Raw genomic sequence first — 27,954 nt, 5'->3', positions numbered from 1 at the left:
TTCCTCAATCATTTCTCAAGAAGTTGTAAATTGTGCCCCCCTGAAGCTATGTCAAAATGCCCCTAAAAGAAAACTTTGTACTGCTTCTGTATAAATAAAGCGGACAGCTTTCTCGCAATGTCCACAATCATCAAGGAATCCTAGTGGTCCGTCTCTCTTTTCTTTCTCTCTTCTTCTTTCTACGCCTATCTCACGCACCCTTCCCGAGCTCCGAACTCTCGGCTGGAGCTGGACTCCGGCAGATTGGGGCATATTGAATTATAAACTCTCCTAACACGCAATAAGTGCCCCTTACAGTCCCTCAGTGCACCCTCAACTTGTCTTAGCAGGACTCTGGGCAGTTTACATAAGCAAAAAGGGTGCCTGTAGAGTACAGACACATATTTACCTAGACCACATTGTCATGGCTTCCATGTAGCCTACCAGCCTGCAGCATCCCTGAATGATTTAATAGGAGAAAATATTACCAACCAGTCTGATCTCAAACTAACTGGTTTTTACCATTCCTTCTCAATCTTTTTTTTAAATATTTATTTATTTTTATTGGAAAGGCAGATTTTACAGAGAGGAGAAATAGAAAGATCTTCCACAGGCTTACTCCAGGTGACCACATGGCCGAAGCTGAGCCAATGCGAAACCAGGAGCCAGGAGCTTCTTCCTGGTCTCCCATGCCAGTGCAGCATCCCAAGGCCTTGGGCTGTCCTCTATTGCTTTCCCAGGCCACAAGCAGGGAGCTGGGTGGGGAGTAGAGCAGTCAGGACACGAACTGGTGTGTCCACATGGGATCCTGGTGCCTGCAAGGCAAGGACTTAGCCACTGACCCATTGTGCCAGGCCCTTCTTCCCAGTCTTAAATCATTTCTTTCCCAAAGGGACAGGATCTTAGAATTACAGAAATGGGGAAACTTTCAGCTGCAGGCTCTACATTTAAGACATTAAAAGGCACAGAAATAAGTCATGGTTTATGTTTGACACTGAACGAAGCAAGCCTGAGTAATGAGAAGTCATGCGGTTTCCAGGGTTACCTGGTCCTCTGTGCCCAACCTCTTCCCTCTGCACAGTCCCCAAAAAGCAGTTCGAAAAGGAAGCAGGATAGAGGCTGCCAGTCCACTAAGCAACTGGAAATATCCTTGGCTGGCATTGGCTCCCTGGGACTATGCTGCAGAACACAGAATACAGCATGGTGAGCTCTGCCTGTACTCATCAGAGGGAATATGACTACCATTTCCTCAAACAGGACCCAGTCAGCATGGGTGAATACAAGTTTTTAAACAGGTATGCTTTTACAACTCTCTTTACATCTTAGAGTGCTGACAGCTTTCTAATTTTGATTCACAATTCAGAAGTCATTAAACATCTGGAATACTGTCCATAAAAAATCCAAGCTTTGTGGTCGGCATTGTGCCATAGTGGGTAAGGCTACCTTTGCATGCCGTATAGGTACTCCCAATCCAGCTCCCTGCTAATGCACCTGGGAAAGCAGCGGAGGATGGCCCAAGAACTGGGCCACTGGCCTCTGCATGATGCCATCTGGCTACTCCACTTGCAATCCAGCTCTCTGCTAATGTATCCACGAAAGCATCAGAAGATGGCCCAACTGCTAGACCACTGTACCCACGGGAAACCCAGAAATTCCTTGCTCCTCACTTGAGACCTGTCTAGCTACACCTGCTGCAACCACTTGGGGAGTGAACTTGTGGGTGAAAGATCTCTCTCTATATATTCTCTGCCTTTCAAATAAATGAATAAATCTTAAAAACAAACAAAAAACAGGCTTCTCCATGGCAAAATGCCACCAAGTCAGAAGATAAATAGGGAAATAAAAGATTTGCAACTCAGATTCCAAATGACTCACACACTTAATACATAAATAGATCCTAAATGTTGGTAAGAATAGACGCAAACGGGCCCGGCAGTGTGGCCTAGCAGCTAAAGTCCTCGCCTTGAATGCCCCGGGATCCCATATGGATGCCGGTTCTAATCCCGGCAGCTCCACTTCCCATCCAGCTCCCTGCTTGTGGCCTGGGAAAGCAGACGAGGACGGCCCAAGGCATTGGGACCCTGTACCCGCGTGGGAGACCCAGCAGAGGTTCCAGGTTCCCGGCTTCGGATCGGCGCGCACCGGCCGTTGCGGCTCACTTGGGGAGTGAATCATCGGACGGAGGATCTTCCTCTCTGTCTCTCCTCTTCTCTGTATATCTGACTTTGTAATAAAAATAAAATCTTTAAAAAAAAAAAAAAAAGAATAGACACAAACACCACACACAATGGAGACAAAGAGCAAAAACCCGGCATTTATGTAACAGGAAATACGAATGGCTTGAAACCATGACAAATATTCAACATCACTTAACAATGTGAATTAAAAACACACTGAGAGAACAGCTTCCCTTGTCAGAATGGCCAGAGACCAAAGCATCATAACACATTCTGTGAGGCAAGACTGGGGAAACAGCCCTTCCTCACACATCTCTTACAGGTGTAAGCCAGGGAAATATCCCCAGGCAGAGCAATTTGGCAATCTGGGCAAAAGTCCCAAGTGAATATGCCCAGAGGCCCTACAATTTCACTTGCTGAGATTTAATCCACAGACTCAATTCACTGGGCTCATGCCATATGCCCAGCACTCTTTGTTGCAATACTGGTTTTATCATGGGAATTTGGAAACTACATAAACATCCACTAACAGTAGATAGACAATGCTGTTGCCATGCAGTGGAGTAATAGACAATCTTAAAAAGCAAGAAGTGAAAGGATGAGAACATGCTATGTTTGGCTAAAGGAAGATACACTGTTAATGGGAAGAAGCACAGTAAGGGAAATACCGCTTATACAAATGTTGGGGGAGACCCTTGCATTAGGATATGCTTATACGGGCAGAAAGAACCCGAAGAGAAGGAAAAACTTAATACAGTGGTGATCTAGAGTGGCTGAGAACTGGATAACAAGGCTGAGAACTTTTCCATGCATACTCTTTAACAGCTCTGGATCTGTGAAACACTTGAATGTACTACTGCCCCAAACTTACTTAAAGCTTACAACATGTCTCTGTCAGAGTGTTATTTTTTTTCAAAGATTTATTTATTTTTATTGGAAATTCAGATACACACAGAGGAGGAGAGGCAGAAAGTAAGATCTTCTGTCCAATGATTCACTCCCCAAGCAGCTGCGGCACCTGGAGTCAAGCTGATCCAAAGCCAGGAGCCAGGAGCTTCTTCCGGATCTTCCATGCGGGAGCAGTGTCCCAAGGCTTTAGACTGTCCTCGACTGCTTTCCCAGACCACAAGCAGGAAGCAGGATGGGAAGTGGGGCTGCTGCTGTTAGAACCAGTGCCCCTATGGCATCCAGGCATGTGCAAGGCAATGTGAAATCACTGGACCTTCTTTTCACTAAATACACTTCCTTCTGCCTCTGCCATTTTCTGTGTCTCCTAATAGCTGGAATGCAGCCAACATTATCCAACATTAGGTGAATGCCCAGGGCTGGGTGTTAGTAGTCAGGTGATCATTTTGATAGGTCAGAATCAGCTTTTATCAAGGTTAAGCCACCACGACCTGTGGGGCCTGCATCTTCCTCTCTCTCTCTGTAACAGCCCTTCAAACAAATAAATAAATCTTTTTAAACAGGTTACTTTCCTTGTATATTAACATAATCATAAAAATGAAAATATCAACTTAAAAAGAATTTACACTCTGAATTGTTTAAAGATCCCCAGCAATTCTCTGAGCCTAATGTACAAAACATAACCGTAACAAGTTAATAACTAGGGCCCGGCAGCGTGGCCTAGCAGCTAAAAGTCCTCGCCTTGAACGCCCCAGGATCCCATATGGGCGCCGGTTCTAATCCCGGCAGCTCCACTTCCCATCCAGCTCCCTGCTTGTGGCCTGGGAAAGCAGTCGAGGACGGCCCAATGCTTTGGGACCCTGCACCCACGTGGCAGACCCGGAAGAGGTTCCTGGTTCCCGGCTTCGGATCGGCGCGCACCGGCCCATTGCGGCTCACTTGTCTCTCCTCCTCTCTGTATATCTGACTTTGTAATAAAATAAATAAATCTTAAAAAAAAAGCCAAGTTAATAACTAAGTAGCTGGAGTCCATTTGAAAAGCAGTACGCCCCTCTATTCGCTTCCTGAGTTCACAGCTCTGTGCCATGAAGCTGATTCTCCAGCCTCTGAGTGAGGGGTCACATCCTTTCCAGGCTCCCAAGCTCCCAGACTGGACCAGAATCCTAAACTACCTCTGGCTGAACGTGGGAGTGCTGACAATCTGTGATGACATAATCCCCACTGAGCACAACTACCAATTCTCCACAGTGGACACAAGCATTTCAATATGCATCTCCATGCCTCTGTCATTAAGTCTTGACAAAGCCCAAGAAACTAATTTTAGCAATAGATATCTGCTCAGATTCATACCAAAAGAGTCGAGCACAAGGAAGATGCATGCATTTTCATCCTCAGTGCTTATAAGTGATAAGCACTTGACAGCTGTTTGACCAGTGAACAACTCAGTGAATGAATGAATGGATGGATGAGTTAGCTAGAAAGTGGAAAAGCAAATGGGAAAGACAAAAAGAGAGCTCACCAAACTAGTGCATGCTAGGAGACTCCATCAGGCTGTCAGTTTGCCTTTGCTAGCTTTGAATTCACTCCTGAATTATACAGAAGCAGTGTTACTTTTTCCCTAACTTAAACCTTTCTCTACATAAAAAGATTCTTTAGAAGCCAAAATGCCCCAGAAAGCAGGCATCAAGTTTCCATGCACATTACCTTTAACGATGGGCAGGTGCAGCAGAAAGAACCGTTCTGATTATCTGGCCTGTTGCCAAGACCAATCATACCCAAGCCACAGGGTTCTACCTGCCTAGAGTTCATGAAGAATAAATGTGATAAACATTGACTCCAGCAAGCGCAATGCATACAGTGGCTAAAAAGGTCACTGGCTACACCTACTTCACACGCATTCTTCAGCTACCACGTTCAACCTCTGTCAGGAATGCTAGCCAGAATTCAACAAAGCAGGAAAAGAGAATTCAGAAAGTTACTGAGTTACATCAAGAAATTTTAAAATTTTAAACGGCAGAAAGGGATAAATTTCCATGTTAGGCCAAGTGGAAAACTATTTTCTTTGTTGAAAATGTTGGCCTCTGGAATGCAAACAGAAACACCCAGGACTATTCCGATGTCCAGGTGAGATACTTGAGGCAATGTTTTATTTCCCTTTCTAGCCTTCATTCTTATTCTTTCCCTTCTTTGGATATTCTCTCTCAAGCACTCCTCATCTGTTACACTAAAAAGTAAGTGAAACTAATTAGTTACTGTCTCTCGTTGGACATGTAATGTTTTATGTGACAACACAATGAAATCACCCCCCTGGAATGCGAAATGTGAATCACTCAGAAGAGCTCTGTGTGTAAAAATGTGCATCAGCCATAATTCAGAAGATACTGGAGACGAACAGTTTGAACACCCGTGCCCGAGGTTCAATCTGATTTAATTAACGCTGTGAGATTCTGAAGACACAAAAATGGAACTGCACTCAACCACATTCCCAACATTCAAATGGTCCAGTCACAACAGCTACGCGCCAATCCCAGTTGCACAAAATGGACTGCATGTCCCTTCCTCCCGACTTTCAAATCAGAGGACACAGTAATGATGCAACCGAGCTTTCTCCATTACCATATTCCTTTGTAAAAATTTGTCTGAGTAAACACTTCATTTGAGTCTGGGCAAACACCACTGACTTGTAGAAACATTTTACCATGGCCTCTACTGTGGGCTTTGGTTGACAACTCTGACTTCAAGGGCAGGAAAAAAGCCTCCATCCACTTTATGGAGTGGAAAGAAAGGCAAGCAGGTATCCTCCAACACTTTCCAAGACACCCTGAGAAAGAATGAATCTGAAGGCACTATCTACCAGACACATCAAGAAACAGGACCCAAGGGTATGCCCTCCAGGTGGACTAGCTCAAAAGGGGAGCTTTTGTGTACATGCACAATATCCTGTGTAGGACCTGCTCAGGTGAGCAGTTCCAAAGCTATATATATACTTTTTTAAGATTAATTTATTTTTATTGGAAAGTCAGATATACAGAGGAGAGACAGAGAGAAACATCTTCCATCCAATGATTCGCTGCCCAAGCAGCCACAACAGCCAGAGCCGAGCCAATCCAAATCCAGGAGCCAGGAGCCTTTTCCAAGTCTCCCACATGGGTGCAGGGTCCCAAGGCTTTGGGCCATCCTCTACTACTTTCCCAGGGCACAAGCAGGGAGCTGGATGGGAAGCGGGGGTGCTGGGATTAGAACTGGTGCCCATGTAGGATCCCAGTGTGTGCAAGGAGAGAACTTCAGCCACTAGGCTACCACGCTGGGTTCCCAAAGCTATATTCTTAACCACAGATCCATGTTCAACACTAGAATGCTGTTTCTACAGGGAGTGCCAGCTGAGAATATAAACTCCCAGGGGAACTGATCAGTGTGTGGCTAACATCCGTAGTAAGTACAGGGTTCTCAGTTACTAAAGGGGAATGGGCTTTAGAGGGGAGGATATTACACCTCTTAATCCTTGAGTGACTTCCAGACAGCAAGTGGGTCCAGCTGATTGGACCTGAAAGAAATTTGTCCCAGGTCTTGTTTGGAAAGAAAAACAAACACTAACAGCTCTCTTTCCAAAGTACAAATAAACAAATTTGCAAACACATTGTCCCTTGAAAGTTAGATACTAAGATAAGAAGAAGTCTCAAAGATAACTACAAGACTTCTGGGACTTTCTGTTCCCAATAATATTGTTACTGCTGGCTCACCCATGTTCCCCAAGTCCTAAGGAAATACTGCTCACTTCTCATCTCCTCTCACTAAATGCTCATTTAGTTAACTGAAATAAAATCTGGTCTTATTCAGGTAACATCAGCCACACATACAATGCTGATTAAAAGTGGTTTCAGTCTAGAGGCCAGAATTGTGGTGTAGCAGGTAAAGCCGCCACCAGCAATACAATCATCCCATATAGGTGCTGGCTCAGGTCCCTCTTGTTCTAATTCTAATCTAGCTCCTGCTTAAGGCCAGGGAAAGACAGTGATCTGAAGACGGCCCAACTTGTGAAGCCTAACGCCTGGCTTCCATCTGGCCTAGCCCCAGATGTTGCAGTCATCTGGCAAATGAATCAGCAGATAAATATTTCTCATTCTCTGTCTCTCTATAAAACTGACATTCAAACAAATCAGTAAATGTTTAAAAAAGTTTCAAGCTACAATTCAAATCTTCCAGTTCTTTCACTGTTATCAAGAAATTGGCTTTTCTGTGAAAAGTAATTATTTGAATCAGTAACACTTTGGGGCTAATTGCAAAGGTGCCAAATGAATACCAGGGGATAGTTTTCCTAATGATACAATCCAACAATAGCATAGATTTATAAATTAGAATCATATAGTGACACTGTACAATATAGCTGCCAGGGTAGACAAGAGCTTGCCCAGGTTGCCAGGGACCCTGTGCCTCCCACGTGCCCTCCCTGATACAGCAGTTTCCACTTATCACCTCCTACAAGCATGGCAGTGGGTGTGTGAAAAGCGGCTAAACCACCACGCAGGACCCCTGCAATCCACACTGGAGTGCCTGAGTTCAAGGCCCAGATCTGCTTCAGATCCAGCTTCCTCCTATTGCACCTTCTAGAAAGGCACAAAGTGATGGCTCGAGTATTTGAGTCTCTGCCAAGGATTACTGGAGTCCCAGGTTGGGTGCTAGGCTCTGGGTTTCATTCTGATCCAGCCCTCATGCTTGTAGGCATTTGGGGAGTGAACAAAACCAATGAATGGAAGATCTATCTCTCTCTCTTTATCCCCTTTCTTCTCACTCCTGTTTGAAAATATATATAACAAGGAAAAAAAACGAAACAAAAAAACTATAAACACTGTTCATTAAAAAAAAATATTTGTACAAACATAAACTAAATCTCTGCCAGAAGCAGAAACTAAAGGACTGACTAAAAACCCTGAGTTACAAAATATTTGGGAAAAGATATCTTCACACGACAACAACAAAAACCCCTAAGAATTTATCATTTGAAGAATCTGACCTTTGGGCCTCCATGCAATAGCCTAGTGACTCAATCCTTGGGATCCCATTTGGGTGCTAGTTCATGTCCTGGCTGCTCTCTCTCCCATCCAGCTCCCTGATTGTGGCCTGGGAAAGCAGTGCAAGATGGTTCAAAGCCTTGAGGCCCTGCACCCATGTGGGAGACCTACAGGAAGCTCCTGGCTCCTGGCTCCTGGCTCCTGGCTTCAGATTGGCTCAGCTTCAGCTGCTGCGGCCACTTGGGAAGTGAATCATTGGACGGAAGATCTTTCTCTCTGTCTCTCCTTTTCTCTGTAGATCTGCCTTTTCAAGAAAAATATATAAATCCTCAAAAAAGAAAGACTCTGACTTATACAATTTATGCAATATTCCTTTTTCCTCCATTCTCTCTTGTCCCACTCACTTCAAAAATAATTATTTAATTTTTAAATGTCAGGGGTTATTAAATATCCAGGTACTAATCCTGTCTTTATCTGGCTGGAGTTGGGACCATATTTGTCCAGGAAAAATAAAAATCTTTGCAGAGGAATTTCTGCTGAGAGATGTTTTCTAGATCCTTCACTGGTTTCGGCAAACTGAAACCTTTTAACTGTTCAATGCCTGTTAATTTTGACAATGTTACAACTTCAGATGGATCAACATGAAATTCTGACAGCACTATGTCCATAAGCCTATTTCCACAGAGCCGGTGTCATCCTGATGTATCCAGGCAGTCTGAACACTAAGACCTCAGTTAACGATAAAATAGGTTTTCTCTGTTTCCTATTTGACTGTCCCAAAAGGAAATCTAGGCAAGTCCATGAACTCTGAAGGGACATGCAACCACCTATGTTCACTGTATAACTCATGGTGTGATGTCAAAATTATGCGATTTCCAAACAAAGAAGCAACACCCATTACACTTCAACTACATTGAAAAAGCAAATGGCGGAACAATTTCCCATCCCTGACAGTTCCTATAACCAATACCTTCCCTTTTGTCCTTTCCTTCCTTCCAACGAATGTCCACTTCTTGTGCGAAGGTTATCCTACTAACACTCACTCCTACTGGGACTGGGCTACCCCAATGGCTGCTGGGTATTCAGTCACTGTCACTGCTATTGTTGCAGATTTTGTTGAGTAGCTGGAGGACGTTTTGTAAGTGAGAACTAGATTTGGGAACACAGAATCTGAATCCCATATTAAACTAAAACAGGGCATTTTCTTTCAAAACACTTCCGGCATCTCTTTTGATTTTGACAATAAACATAGAAGGTGGTAGAAGCATCCATTAGCATTTTTGGTAGGAAAAAAAATGCTCTCAAAAACATTCAGAATCATAGTCATATGTTTAAGAGTCTGCACTGTTGGCGTGGCTTCATTCTACGAACTCCTTTAAAATAGCAATGACCAAAAACGTTTAAATTCCTTCACTGTGAATATAATTTACTATGAAAAACAAATACAGAGCTTCTTCTTATCAAACTCTATCTGCCATAACTGATCTCAAATAGGAACGGATAGTCTCTAACATTCGTGCTATGTTTGAAGGACACCCCCAAGGCCTTTTCCGACGTGATTCTTCCCCACAGAGACTGATCGCACTTACCAAGCTTTTGGAAAATGTTCTCCCGATCTGTGTATTATTAGTCTTTAAAGACAAGGTTCTAGTTGGTAAGAACAAGAAAAAAAATCATCTAAATAGTTCATAAAATCCTGGGCTCATCTAAGCTTTAACAAAGGCAGGATTTAAGCACACAGAAATAAAAACTGCAAATACGTGGGGACCAGCATGGCAGCAAGGAAGGTTCAGCTCCCACAAGCACCAGCAATGGCAGCAGCCCCATCTGAGTGCTGGTGTGAATCCCAGCTACTCCATTTCTAATCCAGCTCCCTGCTGATGTGCCTGAGAAAGCAGCTGAAGATAGCCCAAACCCTGGGTCCCTCCCACCCACAAGGGTGACTCAGATGGAGTTCCTGCCTCCTGACCTCAGCCTGATCTAGCCCTGGTGACTGTAGCCATTTAGGGAGTAAACAAGTGGAAGGAATAGCTCTGTCTCTCCCTCCCTTTCTATAATCCTGCCTTTCAAATAAATACATAAATACTTATTTTTTTAAGAAAAGTGTACACTTGAAAGCTTAGTGCAACTCTAATAACTAGTTGTACACAATCCCCATGCCAAATGGAAGTGATCACAAAAAGGAAAGCTTACGAGTTAGCTTTTACTAGTCAAGCAAGTCTTAACTGGCTAAGAAAAGGGTGTGCAAAGCCCGGTGCAGTAGCCTAGCAGCTAAAGGCCCTCCTTGTACACACCAAGATCCTATTTGGGCGCCAGTTCTAATCCTGGCAGCTCTGCTTCCCATCCAGCTCCCTTCCTGTAGCCTGGGAAAACAGTCAAAGACGGCCCAAAGCCTTGAGAGCCTGCAATGCATAGGAGACCTGGGCTCCTGGCTTCAGATCAGCTCAGCACTGGCCATTGCGGCCACTTGCGGAGCGAATTGGTGGAGAGATCTTCCTCTTTGTATATCTGACTTTCCAACAAAAATAAACAAATCTTACAAAAAAAAAGGTATGCAGCTCATTGACAGCTTTATCAAAGGTATGACCTACATGAGTAAAGTTGTAAAAAAAAGTACTGGGACATTTGTTTAGGTAAACACGCATCCTGAAATTAGTACAATACTGACAAAATTACTTTTCTGGAAAGAATGATTCATTCACAAATTATGAGCCACAAATTTTTGGATCATTTACAACAACAAAGCTACCCAAAGCCATATTAGGACTTCAACAGTTTATCATGATGCTGGGACTGTCAGAAGAGGGAAAAAATGAGTTTTGCTAGAGTGAGGAGGAGAGGGACAGTGGACTCCAAGGAGCAAACACACAAGAGTTCAAGCCACTAGGCACACGGCCCCCTCTCTACAATGACCGAAAGCTACACTCAGGAAGGGCTGTATTTGGGAAAAGCAGAGGCAGGAGGGATCTGCCAGGCTCCTCCTCCCTGGCAGACTCCAGCAGCGTTTTAGTGGAGCAACGGATCTGCTCTGCAGTCATGGGCTGTGCTATCCAACCAGAACTAAGCAGCAGTCTGGTGGATATCCGAATTTCAGCGTGCAAAAAAGGAAACACCAAGCCATCAGGGTTCTGGATTTGAACTCCACCCTTTTTTCTATCCCCCCACCAACCCATCATGAAGAATTAGCAAGGAGAGCTGTCAGCACTGCCTGCTCTACCTTACAGCATCCTGACAAGGAGCCTCTGGGAGCAGAATCCACGGAGAAGACGGACAGCGAGGGCAACACCATCCCTAGAGCCGTCCACTTGCTCACCACACCTGGCTCCCTCCCTCCCTGCTTCTCTCTCTCTCTCACACACACACACAGCATGCAGGTACCTCTAGGATCTTTCTCTCAATAAGAAACCAAGAACTGTGGTTGAGGGCCTCACATCTGAGTATAAAGATAAGAGAGGGAAGCACTAGCATTTTACCATTGCAGACACAGACTGTTACACTCTTAATTGCAAAGCGTATGTAGAAAACCAGGAGGCGTCACTCTGGCACAGCGACGGCCACTTCCAGTCCTGGTTGCTCTGCTTCTGATCCAGCTGCTAGTGCAGCTGTGAAAGCAGTAGGTGATGATCTGGGTGCTCGGGCCCTCGCCACCCACATACGAGCCCTGGACGGAATCCCAGCTCCTGGCTTCAGCCTGTCCCAGCCCTGATTGTTTGCAGCCTTTTGAGAGAGAACCAATAGATAAAAGATCACTTCCTTTTCTTTCTCTCCCCTACTTTTTAGAATCTTGCCATTAAAATAAACACAAAAATCTTAAAAAAAAAAGACATCCTCCCTCCACCCAGTTATATGAAATGTGACTGATGGATAGTCACTAGTCAGTAGCTCCCAAATGTGGAAAGGATAGCCTTATTCAGTTACTTTCTCACATTTCCACACACACTCCATATTTTCTTTTCCTTTTTAAATTTTTTTATTTTAATGAAAAGGAAAAAAGAGAGAAAAGAGGACAGAGAAAGAGAGACCTTCCATCAGCTGGGTCACTCACCAGATGCCTGTCAAGGCTGAGGCTGGGTGAGGGAAGCCAAGAGCCTGGAGCTGCATCCTGGTCTCCCTGCAAGTGCAGGGACCCAGGTACCGGGGTCATCTCCTGCTCTTAGGCCCATCAGCAGGGAACCGGATCTGAACTTAAGCTACAGATCCTCACCCCTCTCCAGGATTGCATTTCTAAGACTGGGATTTTGCCTGGCTGTCCTTTAGCATTCCACAAATCACACACTCCAAGACCCTCTTTGTCCCATTCTTTCCAAACACAGCCAGAACTGAGTGCTAATCCAAATTCCACCGGTTACAAGGAAACTGTAGCTTCTGCTAACACTTGGTTTCCTCACCTACAGCAAGGGAATTGATCCCACAAGGTTGTTACGAACAATCAAACTCATGAATGTATGAAAAGTTTTCAGTAGGCGGCTTGGGCCACAGAAAAATTTGGACCAATGTTAGCTCCTCTGCCTTTGTACTTCAAGTTAATTGATGTTTCCATGGTAATCATGCATTAATAAAATAATGTAACTGCAATAACAAGGTTTTTGAAATATTTTAGATCATATAGATTTAAAAATAATGTAAGGATGCTTGTACAAATAATGTATTTAATTATTACAACAGATTTATAATGTGATAAAATATGGAGTAAGAAGAATAAATGAATAATTTCTGCTTTTCTATGCTTCAAGAAGCCAAAATGAGTCTGTTAAGTTCTGCCTATTTTCATTAAAGGCTCCCTCCATTCCTAGGTTAGCATGAAGACTGACAAATTCATTTCCACTAATGAAATAAAGAATTGCCTTTAATAAGAACCAAAGATAGCATTAGCTATACAGAGCTCACTTTTTTTACTGCTTGTTTAAAGTGCAAACAGGGACCATGTCTATCATGTTCCACTTGACCTTCACTCTAGCAAACATCCGGCCAGCCAGCTTTACAGTAACCAAACAAAAAGGGTAGGAGGTACAGTTCTGGCCTAGTCCCTCTCACACACCACCTTTTGGACTAGTCATCCAGTTCTTGCTCCTTGAGCCCAGGCAGAACTCAGAAGAGCGCACTGCATCACAGTAAAAATAACCACTTTTGGCTCCCCGGGGACCAGGGAGAAGGAAAAAGCTAGTGAGTCTCTTGATTGACTCCCACAGACAGGAAACACGAACCCACTGCTCCCTGAAAGGATATACAAATAGCCTAACTGCATTACTGTGAAATGTCACTGGAAGCAAACACAAATGCAGCAGCAATGGCTGGACACCTTGCAAGATGACTGGCCTTCCTCCGAACTCTCACACACACAGGGCAGGATACCAAGCAGAGCAGGAAAGTGTAATGATAGCTTCTTCATAGCTCCCTGCCTTAACTACCAAAGAACGTTTCCAAATGACAGATTCTTGACAACCTAGAAAAACGGAATATGAATCTGTTTTGGTGTGAGAAAAAATCCAAAATCTATGCAGTTTCCTCACAATAAGCATTTTCCATATATTATGAAAAATATTTTGCACAACACAAGGGATCTTCCAAAAGTTCCTGGAGAGGCCGGTGTTGTAGCATAGCATGATAATCCTCTACCTGTGACAAGGGCATCCCATATGGGCACCTGCTCGAGTCCTGGTTGCTCCAGTTCAAATCCACTTGTCTACTAATACTTCTGGGAAATCAGCAGAAAGTGGCCCTAGTATTTGGGCCCTTACCACCCACATAGTTTCCAGCTCCTGGCTTCAGCCTGGCCCAGTCTTGAAGCACCTGAGATTTTAGGAATATTTTCTTCCACCAGAGGATGAAGGCAGCGAAGCACTTACTCAACCATTTCAATCTGCAAAATACAGCACTGTCCAAGAGGAGCTCATCTGCGGCGAAATGCTTTTCAGCCAGAACATTCGGTCAGCTCTGTTTCATCAGGAGCTCACATTCAAAAGAATGCCAGGATCCCCAAAAAGTTACATGCCAGGTGGGCATGTGGCCATAGGTAGGAAAGCCTGCTTCCCAAATCAGAGTGACTACTTGAGTCCCATCTCCACTTCCGAGCTAATTTGCTGCTAATGTACCTGTAAGGTAATAGGTGATGGCCCAAGCATTTAGTGAAGTTCACGGGGTTAAGCTGCTGCCTGCAGTACTGGCATCCCATAGGACCACTGGTTCTAGTTCTGGCTGGTCTGCTTTCAATCCAGTTCCCTGCAAAAGTACCTTGGAAGGCACTGGAAGATGGTCCAAGTGCTTGGGTCTGCCATCCATATGGGAGACCTGAAAGAAGCCCCTGGCTCCTGGCTTCAGTCTGGCCCAACTCTGGCCATTTCAGCCATTTGGGGAGTGAATGGAAAAAAGATTTCTTTCTTGTACTCTTGCTCCTTCTCTAAAATTTTTTCAAAAAATTTTTTTCTGAAGTTCATGAAAACAAACATTATCTTTTAATTCCATTTTTCATGAACTTTTTAAAGTGGTGTTACATTACCATGTAGGTGTGCGTATGTGTACACACTTACACTACAAAGAGAAAAAGAGTCCCTTCACCGTCTGCCCCCTTAGCCCTCTGAGGCACAGGGAGTCACAGACGACAGAAGGTTTGAGGGATCAGAGTGGGAGGGGCTTGGCAGAAATAATGTAAGGTTGCTGGTCAAAATTACCTCCTCCACAGCTCGTGAGTATGACTTTATTTTGATAAGCTGCTTAAATACCAGAGCCCACTCCATCTGCTTTAGCGCCATCTTTCTAAAACTGCAGTGCCTCCTAAACCGGAGAAAGGTCCAGTTGCTCAATTCAGTGAATGTGAATTAGAACCAGTTGGGGGACCATCACCAAGAAATCTCATGTTTCCTGAATTTTCTGTAACTTCTCTTGCGAAGCTTCACAAGGGCTGATAATTTTAGATTAAAACAAAACCAAAAACAAACAGTTCAGAAACCTCATAAACACCATCTTCAGCAGCAGGTGGAGCCGAGATTTGAGTCCTGTGGTCTGTTTCCTAGGCAGAGAGGGAGCAGCGCCCTGGCAGACAAACAACACAGGGCTGTGGGGCAAAGAACAAGGCTTGTGGTTTTGTAATTCACCTGCAGCATTTCCTGCATTCCCAGTACCACCAGGCATGCGTGGGCTTCAGCCTCCAAGACAAGGAACTCAAGTGGTGTCCACCGCAGCTGTTAAGGGTCATGAGCTGCCTAGTTCCAAAGCACAGGGCTCTGTTTTATACACAATTATGAAGCCAGTTTTGGTGGGCAGGCCCAGCAGCGAAACCAGTGTACAAGCCAACGTCTTCTCAAAGTAGATCTTCTCCCACACAAGGCACTGCGGAACCTAATGGGTGGGGCTCCTACACAGGGCAGCTGTCCTCACCTCTCACATTCCTCATATTTCTCAATAAAGCCTGGAACGTATTTTCTCTAGCCTTACTTTTCCTTTTTATTTAATTTTTATTTTAAAATTTTGAATTTAATGGTACAATTTAGGAGACTGGGATGTTCCCCCCCACAAAAAATCCCACCCCGACTGATTTTTTCCATGTTGCTACAATAGCATAGTCCTTCATAAGGAGTCATGATTCCATCAGTATGTTATTTAAGTGGGCCCTGACATTGCTGGTACAGACAATATCAGACAATGCGGCATCCCATTGTCTACACATTTCCAACAGTTTCATTGGGAGTCTGTCTTTTGTTTGGAAGCAGGGATGCATGTTGCATTGTATCTCCACATATGATAGGTAGTCTCTATAACTCCAACACTATACATTCCCTTAAATGGGAAGCCACAACATAAGGTCAACAACCGGTACGAATTAGAACAACAATAAAATTACAGCACCATGGCATCACAAAAAATGCGCCACTGAATAACCAACACATGGATGACAAAGAGAAAACACAAAAGTCTCTTGGGTAAAATCATGCCATCACACAATCCACGAGTCAGCGATGCTTTATAAAGATGAGTTCACAAACATGTAGCTGATGTCTAAAATCATCTCAAATCCTGGACACAGTGTACTCACGCTTACTGCTTTGTGTTAACCAGGTAAAGTCCAGAAACAGTGTCATACAGGTAACTAAATCATCTCACAAACAAAATGTGTTTTAAATATGTATTTCTTTATTTTGACAGTTACAGAAATACGGACAGACAGAAACACAGAGCTCTTCCATCCAAAGGCTCACTTCCCAGATGGCTGCAAGGGAAAGCTAGTGCTGGGACAGGGGCAAGGAGCTTCACACCACATGGGCAAAAGACTCAGCAGCTCCAATTCCAATCCAGCTCCCTGCTAATGTGCCTGGAAAAGCAGTCGAGGATGGCCCAAGGCCTTGGGACCCTGCACCCACGTGGGAGACCCGGAAGAGCTCCTGGCTCCTGGTTTTGGATTGGCACAGCACCAGCCACTGCTGTCACTTTGGGGAGTGAACCATCAGACAGAGGATCTTCCTCTCTGTCTCTCCTCCTCTCTGTATATCTGACTTTGCAATAAAAATAAATATTTAATAAAAAAGATATATGTGAATCAGAAGACACTTGCACAACATACTAACCGTGCAAACAAAATGTTAACTGTTATCCATTCAAAATGAAAATATCTTCAAGGTTGAAAGCATAACAGTACAGTTACATAAACATTGAGAAAATTTGCTCATTAGTCTTTTACATAGAAAAAGTAAAGAATGATTTTAGGTCATAGAAAAAATTTTTTCAGCGTGAGAAAAGAAAAGCACTACAGAAATAGTAAACATGGAAACCTAACTGGAGCCAAACTTAAAAAAAACTGTAGGAATCACACGTTCTTCGTTTGAAATGTTAAGAATTAAAATGCATTACAATGGCATGTAATTGCAAGTGGGTTAAATGGAACTCAAGGATTCCAGGATTTTTTTCCATTATTCAAAAGGGAGAAAAAAAATTTAAATGTACTTACCTTAAAAATAAAAAAACATCAACTGAAAAAAAATGCATTTGTAATTTTCCAAATAACCACTAAAAGAAAAATAATTTTAAAACTTCTAGCTAATGTAGAGCCACCTAAAAGTGTAAAATATGAAAACACAAAAACATAGGAAGGTGTGTTAAGGTGTACCAGATTCTTACAACACTGGCATCCCATACTGGAGTGCTAACTTGAGTTCTGGCGGCTCCACTTCCAGTTCAGTGCCTGGGAAAGCAGCAAGTAACGATCCAAGGCTTGGATCCCTGCCACCCATTTGGGAGACCCAGATGGAGCTCTGGGCTCCTGTCTCTGGCTCCCTGAATCTTTCAGATTAAAAAGACAAAATAAATAAACAGATGCTAAGATATAATTGACTCTGGGGCAGGTATTTGGCACAGCCATGAAATTGAAGCTTGGAGCACCTGCAGCCCACACTCGCACTGCTGGGTTCCAGTATCAGCTCTTCTCTCCATTTCAGCTCACATTCTCTCTCTCCCTTTCAAATAATAATAATAATAATAATAATAATAATAATAATAATAATTCAAAAATCATCAAAGGCAAATAAAGAGAACATGGCACAGGCAGAAAAAAACCAAAATACTTAATAAAATACTACATTTAAACTCAAGGCATATGTACAGTAGCCAAAGAATCCTATTAGGTTTGTAATTCTATTAAAAGACAAAAGATTTAAAAAATGGATTTAAAAAACAACAGTATTTATTATTTATGGAAAACACATGTAAAACATAAGGATAAAGAAAAGTGGAAAGTAAAACTGTAAAAACCATATCATATACTAATCAAAATTTTTCTCATCCTCTATTTTTATAGATGACCTTTTTATCAAATAAATCTTTTGTAATATTGAGATGAAAAAGCCATTTTGGAGGATAAGCTAACATTTCATAATGTTAAATTTCTTAATTCATGAGGAGTATGTTAAAAATCACGTGTGTATAAATAACTCATAAGAAATCCACAAACCACAAAAATCAAAAACTGAATTACATAGAAGTAGTCAAAATCAAGACTGTTATTGAAGTTTTATATTAAATGTAATTTATGTAATCAAATGTAATGCAATTTAATTGCTATATTAAATGTATTGCATCTGACAGAATTAGAATATTAAAAAATATGAAAAACTGGTAAGTATCTAACTTCTCAAGTACTTATAAGTGTTTATCAAATAAATACAAGCAAGTCATTAATCCAGCAATTATAAAATGTATGTTCTTCAAGTGAAACATACTAACATTTACAAAGTCTGACCACCAAAGCACAGAAATGTAAAATGATTACAGTTCCTAGCTGCATTAAAATAAATACCAAAATATTTGGAAATTACAAAATACCTTGTAAATAACTAGAGTTACAAAAAGATGAGAATGAAAAGATAGATACTATTGCCAGTGTAATAATCAGTAAATAAAACATCAAAACTTAGTGGTATAATGCAGGAATGAAAACCATGTTTAGGTGGAAATTTACAGGTTAACGAAGCACACATTAGAAAATAAGGTTGAAAAATCTACTAACTAATCATACTAAAGGTGAGAAATTAACAGCTTACACCCAAAAGAAAAAGAAGGAAATAAAAATTATTGTAGAAATTAACAAACTAGACAGTAAATCTACAATGTGGGATCTATAGTTATTTTTTTAAAAAGACCTAAGATTTAGAAATCCCTAGAAAGACAAATTAAGAAGGTGAAGGTATAAATAATGAAATTCAAGAACAAAAAAGGAGAGATAGTTGTATACTATAACATTAAAATCATAATACTATTAAGAACTATTTATGCCAATACATTTGAAATAGATGAAAAGAATAAGTCTTTGAAATGTAACTTTTACAGCTGCCTTTCAAGTAATTAAATACAAATTTTTAAAGTCTGCAAAAATCATCCTACTCAGTCATGAACAAATGTTGCAAGTCTTTAGAGACCTGTACAAGAAACTCCAGCCTATGAACAAAGGCAAAAGACACTTTAAAATATAAAAACCAGGACCCGGTGGCATGGCCTAGTGGCTAAAGTCCTCGCCTTGAAAGCCCCTGGATCCCATATGGGTGCTGGTTCTAATCCCAGCAGCTCCACTTCCCATCCAGCTCCCTGCTTGTGGCCTGGGAAAGCAGTTGAGGAAGGCCCAATGCATTGGGACCCTGCACCCACATGGGAGACCTGGAAGAGGTTCCTGATTCCTGGCTTCAGATCGGCGTAGCACCGGCCTGTTGCAGCTCACTTGGGGAGTGAATCATCGGATGGAAGATCTTCCTCTCTGTCTCTCCTCCTCTGTGTATATCTGACTTTGTAATAAAATAAATAAATCTTTAAAAAATAAAAAATAAAATATAAAAACCAGAAAGGAAATAAAATTGTCAATATTATTAGATGACTTGGTTATCTATGCAAAAATACAAAGAACCTATAAATTACTAGAATTCAGTTCTTAAGCTAACTGTTCTGAATATAAGGTTAGTGTAAAAAACAAGTTGTGTATTTTTTCATCTTAGCAAAATGATTTATAACATATTTTTAAAAAGAAAAATATCTTGGGGATGGCACCAGAGCACACTAGGCTGAACCTTCCTGCTTTGTGGCACCTCATGCCATGTGGAAACCAGTTCAGGTTCGAGCTGCTCTGCTTCCCAGCCAGCTTCCTGCTGGTGACCTGGGAAAGTAGTGGAGGATGGCTCAAGCCTTTAGGCCCCTGTCTCCGCTCAGAGACCCAGAGGAAGCTCCTGGAGCCGACTTCAACTGGCTCACCTCTGGTCACTGCAGCCATTTGGAGAGTGGACCAGTGGATTGGAAGATCTCTCCCCCGTCCTTTCTATAACTCTGTCCTTCAAATAAAAATAAATCTTACAAGAACTAAATATCCAACAGAACAAAAAATACTAAATAAGAAAAACTTAAAATGTGAAAAGCCTCTACACAGGAAAAACAATGAAATATTACTTTTAAAAAATGTATTATTTATTTTTTTTTTATTTGAAAGGCAGATTTACAAAGAGGAGAGACAGAGAAAGAGTGTGAGAGAGAGAGATCTTCCATTTGATGGCTTACTGCTCCTATGGCCACAATTGCCAGAGCTGGGCTGGTCCAAAGCCAGGATCCCTCTCTGTGTATTCCATGTGGGTGCAGGGGCCCAAGGACTTGGGCCGTCTGCTTCCTTGCCAAGCCATTAGCATGGAGCTGTACTGGAAGTGGAGCTGCTAGGATTCAAACTGGCATGTGGGAGAATCAAGATGGTGGAATAGGGTAAGGACACGTTTAAATGGATGGAAAAACATTTAATCAATATGAAGCAGAGAGAACACATTCCAGGAAATAGGAGAGGACAGAACAACAGCAGAGGGGTACCTGGAGACGGACAGACACAGGAAAGCAGCGGGTATAGCAGTGTGGTGTTGCAGTGACTGATACTCCAGCACGGTGATCTGAACTCCACCATAGCCAGAACTCCATCAGCAACCAGGTGGGAAGGGACTTTCACTGGGAACTCGGGAAGTGAACCCAGACAAAGATCTGTCCGTCCTGCTGGTCCGTTTGATTTGACCAGGAGCAGAGAAGAGCAGCAGATCACAGACGGGCAGTGTGAGAACAGGGTGGATTTCACAGCCCAGCAGGCCCCTAGAGCTGAATTGGGTGCCATTTTGCTTAAGGGGGAAAGGGCAGGGGAAAGGACAGAGCATGCACTGAGCTAGGAGTGAGCTCATTTCTGTCTCAGTGAACTGCAACGACGTGGCATTCTACGGATTCCACCCAGGACAGGTCTGGGTAGCCCTCGGATCTGACGGCCAGCAGATCAAGAACTGTAGTGGTTGTATATCAGGCGCCATTTTGGGCACTGTGGCAATAGCTTTGGGACTGCAGGGAACAACAGTGAACTGCGCATGTACTGACATCAGTGGATTGCACTGGTCCCACAGGAAAATAATACCGACTGTGGCATCGTACGGGTCAAAATAGATTCGTCTGGCACCCAGACCTAACGTCCAACAGGTTCCAAAAAGATCAGCACCACCAACAACCTAATTATATAGGACACCTGATGTCTCTCTAATCCTGGGACCTGCTCCAACCTGAAGTGGGAGAAAGGTTACAGGACAACAGTGCAGCCTCAGCACGATATCTCAGGAGGTGGAGACTGGTGAGCCAAGAGCTGGGGCTGTGGAGACCACGGTGGAAATCTGACGTAAGAACCCAGACCTGGAACTCGCTGGAGGTTGTGGCACAAGTGGCTGCAAGCAAAAGTTGTATACCAACCGCAATAAGTAAAATCGCATTGTAGACCTGTGGGTGACACAGCTTAGAAACCTGCCCCAAGGAGCAGACTCTGCTAACCAGAAGTACAATGATCAAGAGCAAAAGAAGAGACAAAGGCACAATGAGTAATACTGAACAATCCCCTGCAAAGGAGCAAAACCCTATGTCAACCTCAGAGTTAACTGAGGAAGACATCGAGAAAATGGGGGACACAGAATCCATAAGACTCAATTTAAAGATTCTGATCAAAAATGAGAAGCTCATCCAAGAGTTCAAAGAATTTAAGGAAGCAACAAAGCAAATCAAGGCTGGTATATCAGAAACTAAGAACACAGTAGAGCAAATTAAAAGTACAGTGGAGAGTCTCCAAAATAGAATGAAGCAAGCAGAAGAAAGAATCTCAGAATTGGAAGATATTTCTTGTCATCAAGGGGAAGCAAACAAAAAGCTGGAAGCAGAGGTGGATCAGGCCAAAACCAGTATTCAAGAATTGAAAGACTATTAAGAGGCCAAATATAAGAGTTATGGGAGTCCCAGAAGGTGCAGAAAGAGAAGCTGAGTTTGCAAATGTATTTAATGAAATAATAAAGGAAAATTTCCCTAATCTGGAGAAAGAATTGAGAAACAAGATCCAGGAGGGGCACAGAACTCCCAACAGGCTTGATCAAAAGCGATCTTCACCACGACATATGATAATCAAGCTCTCTTCAGTCAAACATATGGAAAAAATCCGGGCCCTGGAGCGTGGCCTAGTGGCTAAAGTCCTCGCCTTGAATGTGCCGGGATCCCATATAGACGCCGGTTCTAATCCCAGCAGCTCCACTTCCCATCCAGCTCCCTGCTTGTGGCCTGGGAAAGCAGCCAAGGACGGCCCAAAGCTTTGGGACCCTGCACCCGTGTGGGAGACCCGGAAGAGGTTCCAGGTTCCTGGCATCAGATCGGTGCGCACCGGCCCGTTGCGGCTCACTTGGGGAGTGAATCATCGGATGGAAGATCTTCCTCTCTGTCTCTCCTCCTCTCTGTATATCTGGCATTCCAATAATAATAAATCTTTAAAAAAAAAAAAAAGAAGAAGAAGAAGAGGAAAAGATCCTTAAATGTGCATGTGAAAAAAATAAATTGACATATAAAGGAATGCCAATTAAGCTCACAGTAGATCTCTCACAGGAAACTCTATAGGCAAGAAGAGAATGGAGTGACATATTCCAGATTCTAAAAGAAAAAAAATTGACGGCCTAGGATAACATATCCAGCAAAGCTTTCCTTCGTCTTTGAAAATGAAATAAAATTCTTCCACAGTAAAGAAAAGTTAAAAGAATTTGCCTCTTCCAAACCTGCCCTACAAATGATACTGAAAGATGTTTTCTTGGCAGAGAAGAGGAATAGCACCTACCAAAACCAAGGGCAAACGGGAACATCCCAGTAAAAGGACAACAGAAGACTAAACCAATGAACAACCCATTCCTGAAATGACAGGACCAAAGTACTACCCATGTATATTAAACTCTGAATGTAAATGGCTTAAGCAGAATCAAACGTCATAGATTAGTAGACCGGATTAAAAAACAAAACCCATCTGTTTATTGTCTGGAGGAGACACACTTCAACAAAGATCAGTGGAAACTATATCACATGGGTTTTGTTGTTTTCTGTTGGTTTCATCTCTTCAAAACACTTTCTTCTGATTAAATCATCCAATGACTCATAGATCATGCAGTGGCATCATTTTCTTCAAGAAGGTTCTTGATTTTCATTTCCTCAGCTACACACTAGTCGTTTAATAGTATGCTATTTAACTTCTTAGTGTTGTTAATTTCTTTTTTCTCCTGGATGTTGATTTTATTTTGTGGCTCTTCATTTAAGGGGATGTATAGTAGCTGTGTAGTGGAGACTGTCATATCTAGTAACATGTCCTTTAACTTCATGGCATTGTAAATTTCTATTTTTCTTTCTATTGTCGATTTTGTAGCATGACTTTTCATTTGAGGGGATGTACAGTAGCTGTGAAATGGAGACTGACATCCAGATGTGAGGATGCAGCGTGGTATGCATTTCTGCTTCCAGACAAAGATGGACCTACAATGAAACTGTTTACTATATCTTGACAATAGGATTCTGGACTCTCTGCCGTTCTCCATGCCCGCAATGATGGACATATGACTGAGTATGGAGAACTTATGTTAGTAATGATATAGAGGAACTTGGTGGGGGGGGAGGGAATTTAGGGAAGGGATAAGGGAATATGGAGCTGTATCATAAAATGATAGCAATAATAATAAAATGTAAAAAAAAAAAAACCTGGCATGTGGGATACTAGCATTGCAGATGGAAGCTTAGCTTGCTACACTACAGTACAAGTCTCACAATGAATATTAACAGAAATGTTTGAAGATCAAATAGGGAAACATACTATGTCCATGGACTTGATGACTTGATATTATAATGGTGACAATTTTTCCAAAATGTACTTAAAGATTCAATGTAATCTGAATCCAAACCCAAAGAATTTTAAATCTGTGTTGCTACTATTATTTTGCTTTGGTAGTACTTAATAAAGTGATTCTGAAATATATAAAATGTAACAATTAAAAATAATCAATGACTCTGAACAAGATAAGAGGATTGGGCTACTGAAAATACACTACTGGAAAGTTATAATAATACGCTGGCACAAAACCATATTAATAAATACGAGGAATATTCTAAAAAGCCTAAAACAGATCCGCAGTATATGTTTGGGCATTTGGTTTACGACCAAAAAAAAAAAATTCCTACAAAGCATTGTGGACAGAACACTAACAAATCATGATGGGTGAAATGTATGCACATAAAAGAATAATGTAAAAGAAAATTTTGACCCCTCTTTCACGCAATATTGAAGAACTCACTGTCCATGAAATTTGGGAGTTAACACTGTAATATTTACCACAGAATGAAGATGCTATCACACAGTTAACTAACAATGGGATTATATTCAGAACATACAGAAAATTCTGATAGGTCAGTAAGCAAAAAATAACAATTGAAAAAGTGAGTAAGAAACTTCAATGATTATGTCACAAAACATTTCACATGACCACACCAGAAGTGCTCAACTTCATCAACTAGGAAAAAGCAAGTTAGCCCCACAGTGTGACATTACTGCAATACCACGAACATGGCTAAAACTAGAGAAACTGGTGGTGTGGTCAAGGAAAGCAGTGGAGTACCTAGGACACAAATCAGGGCACATACAGGATCCTGGCAGACACAAGGTGAGAATTTAGCCACTGGTGGTTATCACCCCGAACCCCTTAGCTAGCATCTTAACACCACAGTGACTACACATTGAGCCCAACTGGCCAGCTCACCTCCACTTGCTTGTCATCCGTTTGCTTTACAGAAACAAGTGCAGTGGTCCAGACAATGCACTTTGCTGAGATCTTGCAGCAAACCTGCAACAGCTGATTTCCAAACATCTACTCCTTGCCCCGCAGACTGATCCTTTATCTTTCTCCAGTTCTTAGCTCAAACGCTACTTCCTAAGGAAATCCTTCCTTTAGACCCCATCCACCTCTGTTCACCTTCTTGTGTTTAATAGTGCACACATTGTTCTTGGTTTGCCCTCTACCACTTAGATCCACCCGTGAGGAAGGCTGCTCCCAAGAGGCTGTAACGCCCAGACTCAGTCCAGCCAGCTTCTACTGGGTACCACTGATGGAAGGCAACTGCACCCGCGAGGGAGCAGGGATATGGAAAAGGGCAGTCAGGACGAGTGCTCCCCCACTCCTCCCTTGCTTCTCGGTCTGTGCTCCCAGGGGTGACTGCTTGTCTCCCAGTTCCTCCTCCCTGGCTCACGCTCAGGCAGTGCAGGAACACCTGGGGTAGGAACACCCACTGCTTTGCCTTGTCTGGTTTCCATAACTCTGCCTCCACCTGCCTGTCTTTTCACTACACTCTTCATTCGACTTATGCTGGATTCGGAATGGCCAGGCCCTTCTACAGGGACAATTTGACATTAATTCATGTGTTGATTTCATCAGCATCTGTCTTCTGCGAGGCTGTGAGCTTCATGACACTGGCACTTTAGAAGTTGCCAACAAATATTTGCTAAGTGATTTAGTAAGTTCATGAATTAAAGAACTGACATTTAAATTGGAATATACGACACACAGAACAAGGAGTTCTAAAATGTTCCTGCTATATTTCACACCCATGGCACCTCCCCTCTAGGCCATTTTATCTCCGTTGATTGAACGCAGGATTTTCTGGCAATTTTCATTCACAACGATTATTTCGGTTATTCCAGCATTAAGTAAGATAGCTGAGTTCTCAGTTTTAAAGATGCTATTTTGTCTACCTGAAGTTAGGTCACCAACAAGAGTCCTAGCAGACACAGGTGAGATTCCAAGTGAACTACAGTAGTTAAAGTTGGAAAACAACAGAAATATTCAATAAAGAAAGCTGGCTCTGCATCCCTGAGTTTGTCACATCCCATTATTGCAAAGGACCCCAGGACAGAAATACGGAGATGACATGACCTAAAAGTTACCCCCAGCAGGAAATGTTCTTTGTCACAGAGACAAACCAACTACTCTACATTGTTGATCTAGTTTTAAAATTGTCTGAGCTGATCCCAGCATGCGATATGGGAGTTACTTATTAACTGCTTTTAGAGAGCTTGTACAAAACTAACCAGTAATTGCTATTTCCAAAAGGGGATAGGCAACTACAGAAGATTTTTCTCTCTCTTTTATGGTCAAAAAAATGCAAGACAAATCAAACTAGCCACAGACCAGCCCATGCACAGCAAGGTCTTCCAGACATATGTCAGTGTAAGCTGTACCTGGAGATTTGAATTTTAATGTTGAAAGAGCTAGCTCCTAAGTAAAAGAACTACAAAATGCACAGTATATCCAGAATTTTTCTTTCACAGCAGGACATTTGGAAAGCAATTTGCCCAGAATGCAAAATCCTGGAGAGTGACAGCGTTTTGGTCTCTAGTCTGAAAAGGAGAAAATTCAAGCCTTTTCTGCATCTGTTTTCTTAACTTTTATCTTCTGCTAACTTTTTTTCAGGTGAAAAGTATTCCAGCTCTAGTCACTGTAACTAACAGGGAGGGAGACAGAAGGTATTTTAGTACCCCAAGCTTTCAGGATTACGTGTGTCATCGCATGATTTGATTAATTCATAAAAGGGAAGATCCTTCCAAAAGGCACTGTTTGGGAAGTGCGTCTAATTCTGAGGCAAATAATCCCGAATTATCGAAATGGTATGGCTGCAATTACAGTCAGAATAATAACACTCCGTCCGGGAGAAGTAATCCAGTTAAAACACTCAAATTGCAGTTAGTGATGATTCTCAATGGGAGAACCAGATAACTTGTTTTGTCTTATAGCTAATTAGGTCCAACAAAAGAATTCCTTTTTCCTTACTCATTCCCTTCAGTCATAAATAATATAGGAAATGACCACATCGGCTCCTTACGTTTTTCCTGCAAACAAAACAGCGTTTTTGTCCCAGATCTCGCTACTGCCAGTAAAAACAACAAGGTAAAAAAAAAAAAAAAAAAAAAATATATATATATATATATATATATATATATCAACGGTCCCCTTCTCCACACATAAAGCAATATCTGTTTTTTTTAAGCGGGGAAGAGAATGTTATACTCAGCTGACACGGGATAATGCTCTCCTGAATCCCGCCTCACTCATCTCCAAGCTCAGTCACCCACTCAAGGAGCGCCCAGTGCACGAAAGACCCCAGAGCCCCACAAGGTCGGAAGCGCAGTCTGTCCCTGCTGCCGCCTTGCACGCGCACCGCGGGATCGGACCTGCAGTCCGTGGGACCGGGTGGCATCTCAGGCGCCCACAGTCCCGGGCAACCCCAGCTCCCGCACCGACCCTCCCGCAGGACTGGGCCCGGATCCTTACCCGCCAGTCCGCCGCCGCCGCCCCCATCGCCGGCGTGCCCCTTCCTCCGTTGCAGGATGAAGTAGGGGTTGGCCCTCTCGGTGATCCACAGCGCGTTGGCCAACAGCACCTCCTCGGGATTCACCCACATGTTCCCGACCGCCGCGGGCCGACGCACAATGGGCCGCGGGGTCGGCTCCTGCTCGCCCCGGCGCGCACAGGCGCGCACTCCGGGCACACGCGCGCCCGCTTGCTAGGTGCGGCGGCGGCGACAGCGGCGGCCAGAGACTTCACCAAGGTGCCCCGGTTCCCACAGAACCCCAGCGGGTGGCCGAGGAGCACCGCGAGGACGCGAGCCCGGCGAGCAGCATCCTCTCCCCGCCAGGCGCCGCAGACGCCCAGGCCCGCAGCGCCGCCGCCGGCCCCGGCGCGCGGCAGCGGCAGGAGGAAGAGGAGCGGGAGGAGGAGGAAGTGGTGTGGCTCAGTCCCAGGATCCGGCTCGGCAATGCAAGCGCTTCGGCTCTGTGCGCAAGGCCGGGCCGGGCAGGGAAGGGCTGGGCTGGGGTGCGGCTGTTCCCGCAACGCCCTCGGAGGCACCCGAGCGCCTCCGCCTGAGGCTACTCGCAACTCCCGAAGTCACCGCGCCTTACTCCCAGTACCGGGTCGCCGGCCCCGGCCCCGGCCCCGAAGCCCAGCTCCGCGCTGGAAGGACGCTCCGGACACTGCGAATGAATGACGACAGCGCGGCTCAGTTGGAGCGATCCG

General features: G+C 43.3%; 1 protein-coding gene across 2 annotated transcripts in view; it reads right to left on the bottom strand.

The window, feature by feature from the left end:
- The window catches only part of TBC1D9 (TBC1 domain family member 9), a 112,841-nt gene extending 85,096 nt beyond the window's left edge, over positions 1–27,745 (bottom strand). For both annotated transcript variants that reach the window (XM_058666828.1, XM_058666827.1), the window contains exon 1: positions 27,211–27,745. In XM_058666828.1, coding sequence (XP_058522811.1) covers positions 27,211–27,340 — 130 coding nt within the window. In that variant the 5' untranslated portion in view covers positions 27,341–27,745. The remainder of the gene's footprint in view (positions 1–27,210) is intronic.
- Positions 27,746–27,954: the final 209 nt, after the last annotated feature.

The sequence above is a fragment of the Ochotona princeps genome, chromosome 7 (assembly GCF_030435755.1).
Source record: "Ochotona princeps isolate mOchPri1 chromosome 7, mOchPri1.hap1, whole genome shotgun sequence".
NCBI lineage: Eukaryota > Metazoa > Chordata > Mammalia > Lagomorpha > Ochotonidae > Ochotona > Ochotona princeps.
The sequence above is the reverse complement of the archived record's forward strand: the minus strand, read 5'-3'. Positions and strand labels throughout refer to the sequence as shown.